The 21991-nt window shown below is 43.5% G+C and overlaps 1 protein-coding gene across 1 annotated transcript in view; it reads right to left on the bottom strand.

The window, feature by feature from the left end:
• LOC147727284 (guanine nucleotide-binding protein G(q) subunit alpha) overlaps nt 1-21729 on the bottom strand; it is a 421615-nt gene extending 399886 nt beyond the window's left edge. The window contains exon 1 of the mRNA XM_086961340.1: nt 20755-21729. Within this exon, the coding sequence (XP_086817466.1) occupies nt 20755-20890 (136 nt within the window). The 5' untranslated portion in view covers nt 20891-21729. The remainder of the gene's footprint in view (nt 1-20754) is intronic.
• Nucleotides 21730-21991: the final 262 nt, after the last annotated feature.

Genomic DNA, 21991 nt, shown 5'->3' with positions numbered 1-21991 from the left:
CAAAGTGGGAGACCCAATATACCCTTGAGGGCCTGGGCTATATAAATGATAAGGTAAGGGATGCCTTCAAGGGGTTTGTTTGGCTAGATATTTCACAAATTTGTAAAAAAAATGAACAGGCCCAAATTAATGTTGGCCTAAGTTCAGCAGTAGCCAATACTAATAGTAGTCACGTCACTTTGAAAATTTACAGTGAAACAATCATCAAACAGTTATTTGAGCAAAATTGAATTAAGATTTACAAATTATAAAAAACAAAGAACAAAGAAGCACAGAAACCTGTGTATATAGAAAAATATATTCACTTTATATATTTGAGAGGGTACAAAGGAGTATATAAACAATGTAACAAGAAGGAATAGTATAGAATCGCAACACCTTCGCTGTAACATTTTGTTACACTTTTCTTCTTTGTTAAAATTAAATACAAAACTGATAGAAGAAAAAGCGTGGGTCGACGTTTCAGTCTCTTATCTTTTCAATACTGAGACCATCTTCAGGACAGTACATATATACAAGAGTTGACCCCTGATATCAAGTACAAGAAACCGTATTCAAATGTATACAGGTTGATTGCAATAATTTAATGTCAGATTTTTTTTAATTATTTCTCGAAAGCACACCTTCTTTTCTTATTTGAATGATGCTTTCAACTCTCAGCGGGATAGATTGAACTGGAAATCTTGGTGGATTGACGAGAGCGTTTATCTTCCTTGAGGTTTAGTTTTCTTATTCGCACATTCTGGAATCAGTCAAATTATTTTAACTCAAAACCTTAAGAAATGGCACAGTACTTCAGAAACTCGACCGGCAGCAATTTGCACAGTCTAGGTCGAGGCAAGGAGGACTCTCACACGCAAAGATTTGGTCAACTGGCACACATGTGCCTCAAAGCTTCCTGTATTCGCCCCCTTGACGCCAGGCCAGCTGTCACAATGCATAGGTAGGTGTGTGCTGGTAGGACAATACAGCCCTTTCAAAACTCTGCTGCCTACTGCCACAGGTGTAATGACTAACCACATGTATAAACACACTACTTGTTCTGCACTCCCTATAAGACGGACTTGAAAAAACAGAACTAGGTTTAAGTTGACCCGCTCAACCTCAAGATATTCATCTATCAAAACCGGCCTACTGGACATAAAAGGTGTTTGGATCTGGGTCAGTGGATATTAAATAGCCAAGACATTACACTAGTGACTCCCGTTTCCATAAATCGAAGACTATGTTACAGAGATGAAAGTTCCCGCACTGTTCAGAGCGCTGTTCGACTTTGCCCTACTTTTGCTTTTTCCAGGGTTACTTTGTTTTCCACCCTCAGTGTGATCAATAATCAGCATGAGCATTGAGAGGGCAAGTCTCTTGATGTTCCATCAGCAGAGCTTGAGACTCTACAGTACTGAGGTGTAAACCCACAGAGCACATCAAACCCAGTAGAGCATGGCTACTGCCCTCGCACCAGGCCATGGGGAGAGCACTGATTGGTGGAACAGAGGCACAAACCATTTAACTGCACTGCTGGTAGAGGTGTATACTCAACAACTCTGTGAAATTCTCTCAGTGTAATGCAACAGAGGCACTTTCACTTGCATAAAAAGGAGCTGTGATACGTGTCATACATGTAACATGTTTATGTACTGTGTGGATGTCTGCCCCAAGGACAAAGAATGCAGCATAAGATGAAAGTTCAGAGTCCTGTTGCTTTGAGGACATGACACTCCCCATGTAGCTTCTTCTTTTAGTGCCTTGTGGCATATAAGGGAAAAGAGCATAAGTGGTGTGAGAGCAGACACCGACTGCTTACAAAAATGTGTATTCATAGGGGGTCACTATGGTTTCTAAACAATTGCAGGAAAAAAAGCAGGATAGCTCTTGATAAGGATTTGTTGAGTGATGGGCCAGATGCTTCAAGCTAACAAGGCCTTCAGGCACAAAGTCCACTACCATGATTTTGGTCGGTTCTTTGCACTCTAGAAGGAAATTGAGACTGAAAAAGATGAATATTCACACAAGCTGTTTCAGGAGTAGTCATTTATTTAAAACTACAAGCTAAAAACTTTCCTTGAAGTGGGTAATTTGGGCTTCTCTCAGGCTCATAAATGCATTGAAAGCTTGGAGGGATCAAATGAGAACAATAGCTGAATCTAAATAAACAGCCATGCTTTTAACTATAACAGGAGGAAAGTAATCCAATGTACATAAGATTATTAGATGCTAAAAAGCTTAAGTTGACAAAACTTAAGGAAATATGAGAAAAAAAGATGAGAACCTGGACATTCCGAGAGAAAGAGGTGAATATAGTGCATCTCTACAACACAAGTCTTCAGGGCGGTCTCGCTGACCCGATTCAGTTTAATTTCTATACATCACGTACATGACATGAACTCTATGTAAAAATGTCTAGAAATCACTGAACATATTCATAGGATGGAGAGTGATAGGGCAATTATCCATATGGTGTGGCGGTACAGGCACTACAGATCTCATCACCGTGCACAAATAAGATAGTCAAGTTGAGTGACAGGACAGTATTAAGTACAGCAGCAGCCGCCATCTTTTTGAGGAGCTAGACTCAAAACAGAGGCTGATACAACAGAAAAGTCTTGGCATATATAGGGCAAAAAGTGGTATAGAAACAGATTTAACACCACAAGAAGCCGCGAATACATAAAATTGCATCCTGACATGAGAAAATGGAGTTCTGCAGAACGGATGGTGTTGCAAACCATCCAGGAACAAATAAGGTATTTTAATAGGCACACTGTTACATCCGATAGACTAAATTCAGCCCTGAACAAAGTGAGCATTAAAAAGGAGAGGGGGGCATTAAATGGATCAAACTACTATACACGGGACCCTTTGCCAAGATAAAAAGGTTAACGTCTATCTCTCAGAGGAGCTCCTCATCGGCAGGGGTACGCAAAAGGGCTGCGATCTCTCGCCAATGTTATTTACCCTGACAGTGGAACCTTTGGCAATGCTGGTAAGGGTTGATGCCATAGATCCGATAGAGTTTGTAAAGGCCAACACGAGCATGAGGACAGCGGTTGTCTTGCTTGTTGGAGTCAAGTTTGACGGCTAAGTTGGGGTGAGACGAGTAAAAGTGGCATACAGAAGAAAAACACGAGTTTGTAATTGGTGGAGAATAGATATATTAGATGGATGTTTTATTTATTTTAGGTTGTTCAAGGTTTAAGACCGACAGTTTGATTACGGTAAGGGCGAATATTACACATAGTAAACAGATATAGTGAGTGGGGTTGCTCCACTGGTGATTGAAGATGGATTTTTGAGAAGTAATTTTGTAGACCACGCAAGGGACATTGCGCTATAAGGTGATGAGATGGCACTACAAATTCTAAAAAAATTCGCACTATAGGTTGCGTAGAGGGTTTGCACTAAAGGCACACACGACTGAGATTTTCAGTTGCACTTTCTTTCCTTCATGCACATTTTCTAGTTTTTTCCTGACTGCAAACCCCGCTAGATGCTTATGTACTTCAATGATTGACAACAAACTGACTGTTTTTTGAAACATGGCTGTTATTCATTGCGTTGTAGGTCCAGTGCAAGCCCATGAAGTTGAACATTGAAAATTGTTACTGCAGCTTTAAAATCCCCCGGAAGAAGGGTTCAGAGGAACCCGAAATGCATTGGGAGTTTTTGTTAAAAATTTTAACATGAACATTTGCTTTATAACTTGTACTATTGTTGAGATTGTATTATCTAGAAGCTTTTGTTTGCATAGCGAATGAATTGCAATTCGGTTATTCATTCAACTGTTGATTTAAGTATGCGCATTGGAAATTAATTTTGAAAAATTACAGAATAATCATAAACTCGTGATTCATAACCTACATAGAGTGTTGAACATTATTGAAGACACTATGTGTCCTTAGCAGTGCATCACGCAGGTAGTGGTATCCACTGCCTCATTTTTTTGGCATAGTCTCAGGGTTTTAGAGCTAAAACCCCCACTCGTGATAGCACGCAGATTGAGATAAAGTCATTTTTAAGAGACAAACAGATTTAGAAGAGTACATAGGAGTGCAGGCCCAGAACTTTCATTAGAACCTGGGGCTGGACAGGATGCTTGGGTGGGAAGAGCAATATCATTGTATGCAGACAACATATTTCTTTAACTGACTCGTACAGATGATTCCTTGATCCCGGATCTGGGAGATATTCCAGATCTTTGGGGAACTCTCTGGATTTGCGATACACTGGGAGAAATCGCTCCTCTTCCCGATGGTGGTTTGAAGCAATGTACTCTATTGCCGCTGCACATACTAGTAGAACCTCATGAGTGCAAATATTTCGGTATCTGGATTACCAGAGATGCAGAGTCATACATGCAAGAAAACCTTAACCCGTTGATCTAAAGACTAGAGAAAGAAGTTAAACAATGGTCCATGCTGCAGAGCAGTCATGTTTAAAATGATTGGCCTTCCACAGCTGCTGTATGTTTTGCAGCATACCCTACACACTGCTAGGAACTTTTATTGCCCGGATGGGTTCCTTGTTCAGGACGCTACTATGGGTGGGGGAGGAGAACCTCTGGTAACGATGCAGACCCCACAACACTCTAGATTTGACAGCAGAATCGCGCACTCCAATATTAGGAAATTCTATGAGGTTGGGGTGGTAAACAACTGGGTCTACATGGATACAGACGACCCAACAATCAGGGTGGATAGATGGCGGATGGACGACAGCAGTTGCATGCATGTTTTACGTGGAGGCAGGCTACATAATAGGGCTTGCCTGGCAACAAGTGTGGTCCTCGCAGTTAGGAGGAAATTGCTCAGAGAAAGCAATTGGAGTACGAGGCTTGCACCCAGCACACCACTCTGGCAGGGCACACTGCTACGACACGCAACTGCATTGCAAGGCTTCCAAGGCTGGGGCAGGACAGGCACAACCATGTTGGCAGATGTATGGGACGCTAATGGTGTGGTTTCCTTTGAATGTCTGCAGAAAGAATACCAGATGCCACCCACACAATGGCTAAAATACAGGCAGTAAAGGCACGCACTCACACACAGTATTGCTAAGGATGAAGAGACCGGTTTCTCATAATCCTAAAGTGCCTTGGAAGCCACAGGGTGTTTTTAAAGATCCTCTCACTCACCAACCTTGCTGGTGACAGGCATCATCACTGGGTTCCCACCCTGGTCCCAGAGTGTTTCCAGGGTGTGCTACGGTGCCAGAATACAGCGGAGCTGGCTTTTCTTGTGATTGTGACAGTGCATGTGATGGTGAATAGTGATGTTACAATTGGCTCAGGTGCTCCTACCACCAATAGTGATTATAATATTGGAGGTTCTGGTCAACTTTTAAAAGAACTGGTGAAAATTCCTGGGATTTTTAATTGATCCCACTTATCCTCAATGAGGATAAGCGATGAAGCATATCACTAACTAGGTTGGTGAGTGAGGGTTGTTTAAAAACACCAAGGCACCATAGCCTTAGGGATTATGAGAAACCAGTCCTTCCAACTATAGCTGACTAAGTAGCAAACTTGTTATTTTTTGTTATATTGGAGAGAGCAGTGGGGGACACCATAGAGTTGACACCTAGACTGGCACTTCTGCGCATATTGTCACCCTTAGACCTCACCAAATACCAAAATTATGGGTGAACCTTGTTTTTTAGTGGCCAAGTGAGCCACTGCCCAGAAGTGGGGCTGTGAGATTACCCGATCTTTCCAGCAGTGGGAGGAAGGGATGGACCGCAGCAAAAACATGGAACGTGAAGTCTATAAAGGCAGGGATTCCGAGAAGCTTGAGAAGGTCTGGGGTATAGGGAAGTCAGAGATGTAGGATGAGTTGGTAGGTGAAAGGAATTGTAAATGGAGCTCTAGCATAGGTGGGCAGGGTGGAGTGATGATTGGGGGGGGGGGGGGGATGAAATTGGCCCATACTGAAGGACTGATAACCTGTGATTGTGTCAGAGTAATGTTCAAATGTCATAATCATGCTTTACAAATGCAAATAAACTTTTTTTTAAAAGGGGTGTGTGGTAATATTGAATAACACGGTCAGCTATTGGAAACTCAATGGGCAATGTTTTGCTAAATAAACCTGTATAAAGTTCATCTGGTGAGCCCACTTCTCAAAACCACATCTCCGGACGCCGGGGTAACAGATTATAGACCCCTTTTTATGTTAAACACTGATTTTAAGATACTTAGCAAAGCACTGGCTCTCTGGTTGCTTCCGCATATGCCGGGCCAAATCCACCGGAACAAAATGGATTGATCCACTCCCGCAGTACCTTGTATAACCTCCGCCGGCTGCATTCAATGCTGTACCACCCAGAAGCGCATGCCCTCTGGCAGGCCGCCATTCTCTCGATTGACCTAGAGAAGGTCTTTGACACTGTGGGCTGGGACTACCTGCTGGCTGTTATGAGGCGCCTGAATATGGGGGACGGATGGGTGGCATGGGTGAGTCTATTGTATACTCGTCCTACAGCCAGGGTCAAGACCGGCACAACCATCTCCCCACAATATTGTGTGGCACGAGGAACCCGACAAGGCTGCCCTCTGTCGCCACTATTATTTGCCTTGGCAATAGAACCTTTGGCCGAACTATTCCGACAGGGGGGTGAAGGCATGGGGTTGACAGTAAGAGGACGGACATATACCATCTCTCTTTATGGGGACGACCTATTACTCTACCTCTGCGATGCTGCTCAGGGAACGGAAACGGCCCTGCAGGGCAAGGAGGCATTTGGGGAACTGTCCGGCCAACGGGTTAATAAGCGCAAAACATGCTTGTTAACGGTGGATGGTCAATTAGCGGGCCCTCTGGCAATGCCCGCAGATCTTATCTGGGCATTGGAAACTTTTAAATACGTGAGTGTTCAGATCTTTCACTCGTTGGATGATTTGAAAGAGTGAATATCTCTGGTGAAAACGGTTATGCTCCCTCGTGTGTTATATTACTTCGCTAATATGCCGGTGTTAATACCTGCAACCTGGTTCCGTAACTTGGATTCTCTGGTGCGAAACTTAATCTGGGGAGATGTTACATGTAGAGTGTCGTACCGGATATTGAGACGCTCTTTAGATGCGGGAGGTTAGGGAGTTCCACACTTTGAACTTTACCAGCTTGCTGCCCAAATGCAATGGTTGACTCAATGGCTGAAGGGGGTGATCGTTGATAGGACCTTTTTAGTGGAATCTGGTCAGAGCGCCAGTCTGCTGCTGGCGAAACTCCTGCTACATGCGACCAGGGTTCCCTACACCGGACTATTACAGACAACTGCGCTACAGTGCTGAAGACGTAGTATCAAGAAAATACCTGATATCCTGAAATACTCGCAAGAATTACCGTTGGTGGGTTTGCCGCATGGCAAACCAAAGCAGATTATAAAACTGTGGAGCAGATGGCACCTTGGGCGGTGGTGGGCCTTGAAAATGTAGGAGACTGTTACCACGAGAAACACCTGCTCCCCTTCAATGAATTGATGGAGTTGTTGCTTGCCCTCGGGTCAGTTTTTGGTCTATGAGGTATTGCAGCGGACGTTTGTGAAGCTATGGGTTTGGAACAGAGAAGAACCGGAAACACATGGTGTGCTGCACTCACCGATTACCTTGGGCACAGCGAGGCACCAAATCAAAACAGATGTAGAATGGAGAATAGTCTTGGAATTCCCTAAGAAATTATCGTGAAACACACGACTGAAATACATTCCGTTTAATTACGTGCATATGACTTACCTTTCACCAAACAGGATTTTTGTCACTTTTGGGGAAGAGCCGCGGCGATGCCCACAATGCCCCCTGGAAGATGTAGACTTCCTACATATGACCTGGGAGTGCAGGATCACACAGGTATTTTGGCATGAAGTCTTCTCCCAACGCAATAGCATATTGGGGCGAAAGCTTAGTCACACTGCGGAAATGCGCTTACTTGGGTTCTTCCCTAGACCTCCTAAATGCAAGATAGGCAATAGGTTCATAGATCTGACGCTTGCACTGGCTAGGAGGCGTATAGCAATTACGTGGAAGGTAGCTATGGGGCCACAAGTAAATGTCTGGCGGAAGGAAGTGACCACTTGGGCCAGAGCAGTTGAGTGAGGGCTGCGTAGGGAGGGATGAAGGGGGTATGCCAACTCCCCATACCGGAACAATGGAGGAACACCTTAAATAACTGGGAATATCCAAGCCCCCCCAGGTACCACTGATAGAGAAGACACCCCCCCCCCTCAGCCTAAAAGAGTAACAAAGTGGCCACGCCGAGAATGCTGGATTGAGCGACAGGGGATCGTTGGGACCCACCCTCCTGCACATTAGGATAGGAAAAGGAGGGTCAGCTAGGAATATGACTAAGGCGTGATTGGATGCACATGGAAGTCCTACAGCGACTAGATTTGGGGATCATCCCCCCTTTCCCCACCCTCCTCTTGTTTGTCCCATCTGAGTTCTTCTGTGCTCCTCCCTTCCCTCCCCCCCCCTCAACCCCCCTACCCCCATCCCCGGATAGTTTATGACACACACACAAAGTCTTATCCACGCAGGAGCCGTGCTGGGCCTTCACAGGCAGTTTGAAACCCGGTTTCCTGTTTTCACCACTTGTTTGATAAGATTTATGTATATACAATACTAAGATGGCAAAGACACCACATACCCAGAAATAGCTACCCCGAGTTGCAAATAAAATCATACCACTTCATGGAGTTGCAAGGGCTGGGGGGCAGTTATCATACAAATAGACTCTGTAATGGTTGAAAAGTATAATGTTAAATAATGGAAACTACGCCTGCTACACCTTTCCCTGAAGATACACTTGTGCTATCAAGGGCTTAACAAATGAACTAGACTCTAATACTTAATCTGTAAGAGAATGTAAACGTTTCAGGTATGAACGACAATTAGGTGTTGATAACTGTATAACTAAAGGTCAATAAAAATATATGTTTAAAAAAAACCTGGACAATGTTCATGACTACGCAGACTAGACATTGGCTGCTCTACATTACTATAAGCGAATTCTTTTTTATCTTACAACTAAACCACGCTTACCAGCAAAAACAGAACAGTCCTAAGATTTTGCTGGCAGTGACTGTGGTAAAGATTTGCACCTAGAATAAAGAACACAACTGTAGAGAGAAATCCATATAATTTGCTAATTCAGCTGCCTATTTTACAAATGTGTATTTGCATAACTTGGAGGCAGTTACTCGCCTCGCTCAAAGTTCAGAAGATGATACTAGGTTTAGACTTTTATAATGGCCATTAACTACAACTAGCACTGAAACCCTAGAAGTCTTTGAGAAGAAATGCATAGGCCCTCCTAACCCAAGCATGAATCCATGGATATAAACTCGGTAGAGCCCATATTATAAATGTATGTATTTAATTTTCTCATATAAGAAAGGTCAGACGAGGAGGAAAACTAAAAAAATAACTTATTGCTAAACAGAAATCCTTGTAAAAAGAACAGGGAACATGCTCTTACCAAAAAACAGCGAGTGACTGCAAGGTCAAAATGTACATCTATTGCCAACCTCCTTTCCATCTGAAAATTACAGAATAAGTCAGTCTCCAAGTACACCCCCCACTTTATTGAGAATGTCCCTCGTACCACCTCGAATCTGGTTTTCTGTTTTTAGAATATGTACAGTGATGAAGTCCATAGTAGCCAAGTAGGCCAGTACTGAGCATAACTGAAGCAGGAGGTGGGGAAATAAAAATAATCCTTCCCGACCAACTTCACCTCCAGCACTGCACTGGCATTTATAAACCACTAAAACAGATTAACTTCCTCTGTAAAGTCCCAATACAATCAGGTGAGAGTTCAGATTTTGAGAAATGTTCTTTATCAAGAAAAGTACCAGTTTGTAGCGGATTCATCTTTTAATTAGAATAGAAATCTGTATTGTGGTCTCTCCCAAAACAGTTGCACACCCAAACACTGGCTTCACATGGAAGACTTCACAAGCCTACAAGTCATGAAGGAAACGCCAGGAAATCCCATTCCACCATCCTCGCCTCATCACAAGGCTCTTTCTTACTGTTGTCCAATTCTTCACAGATGCATGGATATGCCTACTCAGATCATCATCTTCCTTGGATGCTTTTCCGATCCATTGATTCAAGCCTAAAACCAACCTTACTGCCCCAAAGTAGAGCAAAACTGGGTAACCCTGAAATGGATTAACAAACAGCAAAAGGCAACTGTATAGATTCCTACATGTAGAAAATCTCAACGTTTAAGACCGAGAAGCCTGCCCGTGTAAAGCCCCGCCTTACAAGCACAAACTTCCCAAAGTTTTGACGGTTCAGGCCCTGAGATTTTAGGGCTATCCTAATGACCTTATGACTGTTCTTACTCTCCAACACTATCAAATCAATGTGCTCTGGTCCTGGGCTCCTCTAAGAGGTCCTATAAACTGTTTCCTGTGGCGCTCACCAGAAAAGAAAACCAATGGTAGCTGTCCGAGTGAAGCAGGATTGCCAGAAGCAGATCCACAGCTTAAATGAGAGGGCGCACTCCGGCGGGGATGCAGAAGTAGAGGCATCCATCTTGGGGCTTACCAGATCCATAAAGAATTGAAAAAGAGACCGGCTTTAGGCGAGTTCAATGTGAAAGTGGATATCGGACCACTAGCGCATTATGGGTGAGAGGGACAGGAGCTGAAATAAGACCGGTGGGAGGCTCGCAAGAGCCAAAGGAAAGTGGGAGAGCAGTACAAACAGATCAGTACGGGGAGCATTTTAATGATTAGAATGTGTAGATGTATACCAAACTCTTCCCTATGGCGATTTACATGGTACTGGGGTCCTGTTAAGACACCCTCGCCTCGGGCAACCTGAGTTTAATTAAGTTTCTGGTGCCTTGTCTCCCCACTGAATTATGCTCACAAGTTTTGTGCCACCTTGAAATAAATACCATCATATAGCTTAGAAGGGTGCTGGAAAGCTAACCTTTCAGTAGGCCGGTATAAAGAATCTGTGATTGAGGCACTGACATCTTCCCGATTTACATCTTCACAGTCGGCACCCTCCACTGAGCTGTAAGGGGGCTCACTTGTGTGATTGCAACACAGCACTGTGACTGGCTGCCAATATTTAAAATAACAAGCATACAAAAGTAGGTCAGTGACTTTTGGGGACGATCATTAGGACAAGCCGAGACACCCTCTGGTGCAAAATCCCAAATCTCGGTGCAAACAGAAATGGGCAAAAAAAAAAAAAGTGAAGCTGCTACCTCTATTGCAAAAAAGGACTTTTAAACGTGCCTGGGAGATTAGCAAAATAAAATAGCGAAAATGGTTACCACACAATTGGAAACTCTTGGCAATCAACGAATATGACATTATCAGATCAAGAAGAGCTAATTTAAGAATACGCAATATGCAGGAAAATGAAGGTGCAGACGTTTAATTCGGTAAGACACCGTTTTACCTAGCACTGAAAGAAGGCCAAGCCTGTGAAATCATGATTGTCAAAGCACATAGGGTGGGTGCCCTGAGGAATGCACCTAGTGCTCAACCTAGAGACATATTAGCTAAACTAAGATCCTCGCAGCTTAACGACAGGATTAGGAAAGTCAAAATAGAGGACCTAATTCTTCAAGATCAGTCTATCAAATTTTCAAGGTCTCTCACAAACCCCGCTGGATAAGAGACGGATGCTCATGCCAGTAATCACAGAACTTCGAAGCTGGCAGATCCGCTAAAGATTGACTTTAACATTTGCGCTGCCCTTCTAATTCTGGAGTTACCCTGAGAGATACAGGGTGGGGAGGAGGGGAGGATGGGGAGGAAAGTGAGCCCAGGAGGGTGTTTGAGTGAGTGTTGAGTAGGAAATTTAATCAAACCAGAAGTTATAGACAATGCAATACTCCAAGTCTATGGTTATGATTATAATGCGGAATATAACAGGCTTGAATTCCCACATTAATGCTATTAAGATATGGAGAGAAGTGAAGGAAGTTCTCCCTGATGTATATGTCTACAGGAGGTTAATTTGAGATACTCCGATACCCACCTGATGAAAAACAAATGTTACCCCACCCAGTACTTTGCAGGAACAAAAACTAAAACATAGGGGTAGGGATCTAGATTGGCTTCAGTAAGACTTTCATTTTGAAGAAACCAGGATAGTATGAGATTTTCAAAAGGTTATTCTACATAATTAGACGGCCTGCCCCAAGAGGTTAGCTTTAATATCATCAATGTCTGTGCTACAAACTTTGGTCAGGAACATTATTCAACTAATATTGAGGCCATGATCTGAGACAGCCTTATCTAGGTCGGTGACTTTAACTTAGCCCCCAATGCACTTAGACAGAAATCCACACAATAGGTATGTGCAAGGAACCAAGTCAGTCTTTGAAATAAGAACTGAATGTCATGGGACTTGTGGACCTATGAAGAGACAAAACATCTGATGAGAAGGAGTTCACCTTTTTTCACATGTACACAGATATTATTCAAGGATATCTCTAATGCAAGGAGCACAAGACTTGATTCCACTAGCTTAATCATGCATGGCACATTAGCTGAACATACTAGGTTAGTGTGGGAATTAGAATGACAGCGGATCAAAAAGGCAATTAATGGAAGTTTGATAAATTCCTAATTAAAGACTGGCTGATTACACAAGCGCAGAGGTATACAGTACAATAAATTTCAGAACATTATACTGGTGAATTATCTCACAATATTCTTTGTGATACCTTCAAAGTTATGATTTGAGGATGATGCATATTAAAAATAGCAAATTAATGCCTAACAGCGAACGCCTGTATGGAGCTCCTGGTAGCGGAATTTGCACTAGTGGACAAAAACCATAGAATCTCAGATTAATTGGAAGTCTTGCGAAAGGAAACTTCCCCGAGAGGTAAGATTAACCTCACATATATTGAAAAATCAGAGAAAGCATTATTATGGTTAAGGCAACAATTTTACGGAAAGGCAAATATGACGGTCTGCTCGTAGATTGAAGATAAGGCTACAAATTGTGTCTAGTAGAACTCCAACCCACCTAGGGACTAAAGCTAATCTCTTTAGCAGAAAAAAGGAAAAGATTAAGGCTTTTCAAGATTACTATACTAACCTCATTCGTGATGAATTGGTAAAAGCAGAAGAGGTTCATGCCTTTATTGGCGCGGACCAACTTCCTAGGTGGACTGTGGCTAACTGCAAAAGCTTGGATAGTTTGAGGTCTATTGAAGAGGTATCAAAGGTCATTCCTAAACTGCAAGCCAATAAGTCCTGGGGCCAAATAGCCTGACTTACAGGTTTTACAAACAGTTCCGATCAGAGCCACCCCACGATTACTTAAGCTGACATCACACCCCTCTGACCCCCTTCTGTCCTCTCGTCAAAAATCTCGGACACATTATCCCCCCAACATGGACTTACATCATTACCTTATCCTTATCCAGTGTCTGCATGCTGGACTCCCTTAAACTCAGCCAAGTCATCCCCCTCATCAAAAAGCCAGATGCTGACCCGAATGACCTTAACAATTACAGATCTACAAGTAACCTCCTGCTCCTTGCCAAAACTATTGAAAAATGTGTGTTCTCTCATCTTAACAACCACATTGAAAAATTCAACTTACATGACACCTTCTAATATGGGTTCAGGAAGGCTGCAGTACAAAGACTGCAATACTAAAATTATTGATGATTTACACAGATCTCTAGATGATGGTCAGGCCTGTCTCCTGGATCTCTCAATAACCTTTGATAATGTCAACCACAACATTCTCCTGAACACCCTCTCACAGCATGCAGGTATCAACTGTACTATCCTTCAGTGGTGTGCCATGTACCTTAACGAAAGATCTCACCTACTCAAAGTAAACAATTCCACCTCCCTAGCAGTATCATTCTCACAAGGAGTTTCCCAAGGATCAATCATGTCCCCTGCCCTATTTAACGTCTATATGGAACCCCTTGCAGTGATCTTATAACAAGCCAGAACTGCCTACCATCTGCCGACCTTATACTGATGAGACCCAAATATACATTAAAATCTCATCATCTAATGATATCCAGCACTTAAACAACACTCATTCCATGGGACAATCCTGGCTGACCGACAACCACTTAAGGCTTAACCCCAACAAAACCGAACTCCACCTCATCCAACCAAATGAAAAGTCCTATCCTGCCCATAACTAGCTTGACAACCTAACTATGTTAAACTGTAAACCATCTCCAACTCGGTTAATTCACTAGGTTTTACACTTGACAAAAACTTGAGCATGAAAGACCATATTAATGCCTCAGCAAAAAAGCACCTTCTACAAGTTGAAACACCTACAATAAAAAAAAAATCACCTTCCCCCCTTTGAAGACCTAAAGACCGTAGTGCAATCTCCAGACCTCTCCAAACTGCACTACGGCAATGCAACAATCAATGGTAACCCAAGAATTCACCTTATTTCTTTGAAAACCACACTCAACACAACGGCTAGACTTCTCTGTGGAGGGCTACTAGGATCACATCACTCCCACATTTAAGAAACTCCAATGGCTACCAATCGAAGTGAGAAGTATATTTAAAACGGCCTGCATAATCCACAAAGCTCTGTACACTGAGAAACCAAACTACTTTACAAACTAAGTATCAAAAGCTGGCCAAAATATGCCTCTGCAAAGCTCAAACACCCTACTTCTGATTCCAGCCAAATTAAAAAAAAAAATCAGGTCACCCGTTCCTTCTCTGGAAATGCGCCCCAGAATTTGGAATGCACTGCCACAGGATCTACGTGACAATCATTCCTACACTTCAACAAATACATGAACCCTCCCTCCTGATAGAATTGACCTGCCTTGATGCACTTCTTCCCCGCCATCAAAGAGCCTGAAAATGACTACCTCTGGTAACAACTGTGCATTTCTTCCTCCAACGTCTGAAATAAGCTACCATTGTTACCTTAGACCTATTATATATTATTACCCTGTATGTCTACAATTTTGTATGTATGTATTCCCTGTACATGATGGTCCGCCATCTCTATAAAGAGCTCCTATACCCTCGGATCAAGTTTGCACTATATAAAACTCAATAAAATTTAAATAAATAAATTACTGGACCCTTTTAACTCTTTTCTCTATTCACAAATAGTAACTCCCTCGATGACTTAAGTAAGCATTACCATTGTGCACAAACCAGGCAAACCCGCTAATAAGTGTGAAGTACATTGACCTCCAGCACTTTTGAATTCAGATGTGACCCTTTTTTCCGATAGTATTAACCAACAGATTGATGCCCCATGCACTCTATCTACCTTTTAAAACCAGACCAGTCGGGATTTATCCCCCAAAGGCAAGCAGCTGATAATATTGGAGTGTCCTTCATCCTACAAAAAAGGATAACTTTAGGAAAATCTTGGTTATTTCCTTAGGTGCTGGAAAAAGCATTCGACAGTCAACTGGGTACCTCGCTCTAGGGTCTTAGTAGTACTAGGCCTGTCCAATAGTAAGTGTCATAGTATACCGAGTTAGGGCAGAAGGGATTTCCCCTGGCTAGAGGGATGCTGCAGGGTTTACCCATCTCCTCTCTTATTTGCACTTGTTAAGGCAGCGGTAAAGCTAAATGTGCTATCTAGGTTATCATACATGTATCAGGCTCTTTTAACAGTCCCCCCCCCCCCCAAAAAAGGTACACGAAATCCTCGGGTCTAAAGTTCCACAATGGCCATGAGAGAGGCAGCGGTGATGATAGCCTGTTGCTAGTGGGGGAGTCCTTTAATTAGGTCGAAATCCCATCACCCACCAAGGTGGCATGCTTCATCATCTGGAATTCTCCTCGAGGCGGAGACTCCTAGCCCCGGTGGGCGGTAGGATTTCGTCCTAATTAAAGAACTCCCCCACTAGCAACAGACTATCATCGCTGCTGCCTCTCTTACTGCCATTCTGGAATTTTAGACCCAAGGACTTTGTGTACTTTCATCAATGTTTGGGGAATCTTTCCTCGCTGGTCTTTAAACTTCTGTGTTATTGCATTTTAATAGTACAACAACAAAATAAAATGTCTGGAAATCTATAAGTTAGAACACAGACATCTTTATGTTGCAAGCTACCCTAAATTCCTTAAAGCCATTAGCACTAACTTGGGAAAATGGCAGAATCTCGGTCTCATGGCTCAGCAGAGTGGCAGCGGTAAAGCTACATAGGTTATCTTACATTTTTTAGGACCTTCCAGTAAAATCTCCAGATAGGGACATGAAGGCTACACAAGGGATATGGATACTTTTGTGTGTGCTGGGAAAGGAGCATGAATTCACACAAAAACACTGAAAGAGAACAACAGATCTGGGGGATTGGGCCTGCCACATGAAAAGATATCATCATGCATCTCAGTATAGAGTTGTTGGTTTTTTTTTACAGGTCTATGTGACAGGGCATTAATGGACATATATGGATGCTGGAGTGGCGGGCCGAGTTCCATGGACATCATGAGGCCACCAGTTTTTTTATTAGTCATAGATTTACCACCCAGAAATGTGGGACCCAATCACAAGTAGTCAGGGATTGACTTATCTTCCCCCCTTCACCCCACTTTTGTGCAACCCAGACTTCCCTCAGGGCACTTAGAAAGCACCTTTGAGAGATGGCCGAAAGGAGGGTGAAGAATGCTTAGAACCCTATTTCAGGGGTTCAAGATTAAATTATTAATTCAAAGCAACAACAACAACAAAAAAAAGAATATTAGATGTTGATTTTATACGAGCTACTGTCAGCTGAGACTTTGGCAATTACATCAAGAGAACAAGGCAGCGGCAACAAAATCCCTTAGTGTATTCTAAATTCCTTAGTGTATGGGATAAACTTTGTTACCTACACAAGACCCAAAGGTCTAATTTCAAATAGGTGTGCAGTTCTTGGGGATGTGGGACGAAATGGGCATATATGAGAAAGTGGATAGTATTTTAAAATCACACATATACTATAGGGAATATCAGCACAGAGCTTTTGCATTGATACATAGATAAGAGTGCGCAGAAAAGGGAATCAATGTACAAACGTAATGATATGGCAAGTTACTTCACTGAAATTGAAACAAATATATGGGAAAACAGGAGGGGAGTGTTGGAGGGAATGTGGGCAGAAAGGGGTGAGCTGCCCATGCAGAAGTCTTGTCTGAGATTAAAATTATTTTGAAAGGATGTTTTGAGTCCTCCTCATGATGCAAGAGTGGACTACTAATTCAGGGACACCCCTGGCAATGGAAAATGGTTTTGTGAGCTAAAAGATATGGAAGGTAAGTATAATAGCACATGACCCCTTCTAGCAGACTACTTGATGAGTAGGGGTTTGATGTACAGTTCTCTAGATGCGTTGAAGTCATTGCAACTGTCTAGCCCAATGAGTTGGCCCATACAGTGTTGGAAAAATAATAAGTGAAAGGTGATTTGGTGGACGTTATAAACAAGAAGTAAACTTGACAATGTTTTAGCTTCTTAACTCCCTCTAAGAGGGGGACAGTGGGAGATGGGGAACTGGGAGGGAGTGGATGGACAACAGGTGCCTAAAAATATGTACACAAAAAAAATGACATGTTGCGGAAATGTGTTTGAGACATCTAATATATATATATATATATATATATATATATATATATATATATATACACATACATACATACATACATACATACATACATACATTTATTTTTTGGTTCACAAAACAATCCATGACCTTTGACCTGCTTAGTTACACAACAAAAGGAAACTTGACCCTTCCGCAATCTAACATTCTTACTGGTGCTGCTCATCGAATTTCAGTACTTTCTGGCTTTTACATTTGGTACTGGTCTTCTCCAACTCCCCTCACCACCACCCATAATTACCTTCTGCCTATGGAACAAAGGTCAGGGATCCTTCCCTCCACTGTTAACTGACCCTCGAAAAACTCTTAAAAACAAACCACTTCATCAAAATGTTTCAATTTATTACTCATACTTACTTGCCTCTTTGCTCTGTTTCACACCACAAACGCTCAGTTTATGTTTACATAATAGAAGTACTATAAATAAATAAGTTATGCAGGTTCTAGAAACAACTCTAAACATCCCTATTCCACAGAGCCTTTCAGCACCCCCTGTTGCCTCAGCAGGGCTCCACTCCACTGGTATGTCTCAACAGTTCTTGCTAATTCTGCCATCTAAGTGTATAATACATATTTGCAATGCCCAGTGGCAGCATATATCGCTCTTGAAATTAAATGATCAAAACTCTAGAAACATGGAGATACCAGGACACAACAAATATATACCACTTGACAGACTAACAAAGGGAGATGTAGAACCCATCTAATCGAGCCTGTTGTATGGACACCGCCGCCTCCTCACAAAGCCCTCTAAATTGTGTTGTACTTCCAAGATGGCAGGGACCCACTAGCTAGACCTCAAAATAGTAGCATCCCTTAAATTAACAAGTGCCATAGGTGAGCATGGTGTTCATTGTACCCGTATAGCATTAATGATACGTTGTATTAGATATTATTATAGATACATTTAGATAGTGCTTCATACCCCTGACAAGGCACCAAAAATCTATGATGGACAGGTAGCAACTTACTACGTAGGCTCTGCTTGGTTTGAAAGAGACGGGTTTGTGCCGAGGCCTATGTATGAGGTGTTCACTGCCAATATGTTGCTGCGTCTGGGCATGTGGTGGAGCAAAATGGAGTTTGTGGCATCTTCAGCTTGTAAAGCATCATTGTGTTTAGTTGTGGGAATCCAAGTGGGGCCTATGTAGAAACTTTTTTGGGGCACTGCATGGTTGGCAGTGGGTGCTTCTGAGTGATATTTCGCTCTGGTTCTCGGGTGCTCCGTCCATGCCCACCGTGTGATGCAGAATAGTTCTGTACCTTGACCCTGGTTGGTGCAAGCCTTTTTTCCCTGGGTGCCATGTGCAGTAAAATCCTGCCTTCCCAAAATCTTAAATCTCTTGAACCTGATTGCAATCCAGTGAGTACCTTCAGATTTCATTGATAAAGGCAAATCCAAGCACCTTTACTACATACAGCGTATAAACATAAATCTCCTTCGGTCCATATATCGCGAATCATTGTCTGGTTTGGGTAAATTGGAGAGGACAGGTAGAGTTTATGTCTACTGCACACCACGCTTTTTAAAAATATCATTAGAGGTTGCCATGCCACCTCACATTCTTCAGGGCGAATCACTTCAGCGGGGTTTAACATTTCCCCAATGGGAGAGGGCAACACGCGCATTGATCACACCTAGCAAGGCATTTAACAAATACCAAGGTCTGACTGACAACTTTTGCCTCTCGATATCGACTTCCTCCACCTGCTAAGCACTCCAGCGAGTAAAGTTGTTGCAATAGTGCCAGTCACTGCGTCAAGCTTGTAATGTACTCCAAAACATTGATATTAAATCAATCTAAAGCGTTAGGCCTTCGCGTGGAAAACAACTTAACAGGTCTGTTCAGTCGCAACAATTGCAGATGGTCATCAATGAGTATTATCCCTCTGCAGTAGTTCCTACGACAATAACATAAATATCGAATTTGAACAGAAACCCACCCCAGTCATGATGCAAACAAAGATGTCAAGCAGTTTGATTCTCACAATGCAAACAGTGTAAGATTTGACATCTAATGTTGTAGTAAATGAAAAAATGTAAACGTAGATAGACGACATATGCCTTACAATGCTTATATACCAGTTGGAGTAACCCAACCACCAATAATTTACATTATAAAATATTGAGTGCAACAGGGATCATGGGCCCAGAAAGCAAGATAACAATTCGAATATTTATGTGAACGTAAGGACAGATCGTATTGATTGATATCATTCAAGGACCCATTCATCGCTAAAAGTTACTTCACTATATCCATCCAGGGCGTACCATTCTCGAAACAAAATGGGTGCATTCGAACCCCACTGTACACCATCGCCTTCTGTATCACAGGCTGCGTTTCCATCCCGCCCTTACTGTTGTCTCCTCATCCGGGCCTTGGTTCTGTGCGGAGTAATGCACGCACAGAACGCATCCATGCCAAGGCAGTACCCGACAAGGGAAACATGAAAGGCCATGCGTGACGAGGCATGTGCGAACAAATTCGACCTGCACCAAAACGTGTATCAACTTACAAGCCCCACGCATGTTATCGGCGTTTTGCGTTTGCCATCTTTCTTCTCACATTCCAGGCGCTCGTGTTTCCTGAGGGCCTAGAATTCTACATCCAACCCCTTCTCAAACTGCCTCGCATGCATAAGGGCAGGAAGTGTGGTATGTTTTTGCTTCCCAGATACAACGACAACCCACATTTTTGTGGAACTTAACCACCGAGTGTGAGAAATGAAGTATCGCTTTGAATGCAATGAAATCTGAAAGGTACCAACACAGGCACAGCAGCACCACTCCCTAATCAGAGCGGATGGCTCGAAAACGCCCTCTCTGAGGCATCGCGCACACAGGGATGTGTGCAAAAAAAAACATGCATGCATCCCTTACTTTACGACCCTGCACTGCCCAGGCATGGACACACACGTACTGTGTGCCCTCAGTCGAGGACTGTGCCAGCCGCGCCCCCTCCCCTCCCGCAAGGCAGCATTGTGAAAGAAACACATAAATCACCAGTCCTCAAGTGTGACGTTCAAGCATTTTTTACTACCATGGTTTACAATTCAGAGAAGGGCTAGGGGGCTGAGGAGTGGCCGGCAGGGCTGAGGAATGGACTAGTGCACGAAGCATGTTGGCTCCGGGGCCAGGCGGAGCGAGAGGGGGCCGCCCGCTGTCACTTACCCAGCAGCAGCAGCTTCAGCTCCCGGCGGGCGTCCCGCTTGTCCCTGCGGAGCTGCCGTTCGATCTCGTCGTTGATCCGCCGGGCTTCCTTCGCCTCCTCGCTCAGGCAGCACGCCATGATGGACTCCAGAGTCATTTTTCCTCCCAACAGCCCACCCAGCAGCAGCCACCACCTCCCCTACCACCACCACCCAAAAAAAAAAAAACGAGAAGCCCCCCCACCCCCGCTTTGCAGACGCTGGCCAGCGCCCTAGGGCCACAGCAGCGAGCACAGAAGCCCCCCGTGTAACGCGGGGATCATCCAACACCGAGGGGGGCACGAAACACCCAGCAAATCGGTCCTGCTGCTGCTGCCTCTCTCTGTCAGTCGCCTGGTCCAACTCCTCCTCCGCCTCCTCCTCTCTAAATCATGCAGCAAACAACATGGAAACATCCACGGGAGCACAGCAGAGAGACGAGCACGGCTCCCCTCCCACCCACCTTTTTTTTCCCTTTCTATTTTTTTTCTCGCTACACCCCCCCTCTTGTCAGGAGTCACTAATATGAGCTTCCTTTCAGAAAAAAAAACGCAACAGCATCTGCCCCTCCTCGCAAAAAAAAAAAAAAAAAATGCTTGTCAAACGCTAATAGGGCTAATCACCGCCCCCCAGCCCCCTCTCTTCTGCTCACACGTTTATTTCCTTCTCCTTGCAATTCAAACACGGAATCTTCCGAGTTGATTGTTCTACCTCAGTTTTTTTTTTCTTCTGGCTGATTTTTTTTATTAATTTCGTGCCTTCGCTTTAGCTTGGTTGCTATTGTCTGTTCCTGCCCTCCTGACTGCTCTATTCACGGGCAACTTCCTCCTTTCCCTTTTGGCGTGTGTGGGGGCAGACAGGAATTGGAAGGATCCAAGTGTACAATATGTATCCAGCAGCACTGCCGAGCCTGTGCCTGTGCAATGGTGTTGCTCCCGGGCGTGGTAAAGCAGAATATGGCGGATCTTTCTTTCCAATCCACTAGAAAGGGATACAGTTAGGAAGAGAGAGAGAGAGAGAGAGGAAACCACGGGAATTGGCATCAGAAATCCGCCCAGCGCGCGCACAGCAGAAGAACAGTCTTAGAAGGGAGTGCGGGTACTTTTCATGTTAAGAGCATTGCCGGTGACACATGTTAAGAGGCTTATTTTGGGGGAGAAAAGGTGGTGGTGCTTTATACAGCAGCAATCTACATTTTGCAATGCATGTCATTTGGTTTT

This window comes from Lissotriton vulgaris, chromosome 3_1, assembly GCF_964263255.1.
Source record: "Lissotriton vulgaris chromosome 3_1, aLisVul1.2, whole genome shotgun sequence".
NCBI classification, from domain to species: Eukaryota; Metazoa; Chordata; class Amphibia; order Caudata; family Salamandridae; genus Lissotriton; species Lissotriton vulgaris.
Note: the sequence above shows the minus strand (reverse complement) of the source record. Positions and strands in the feature narration are given on the sequence as shown.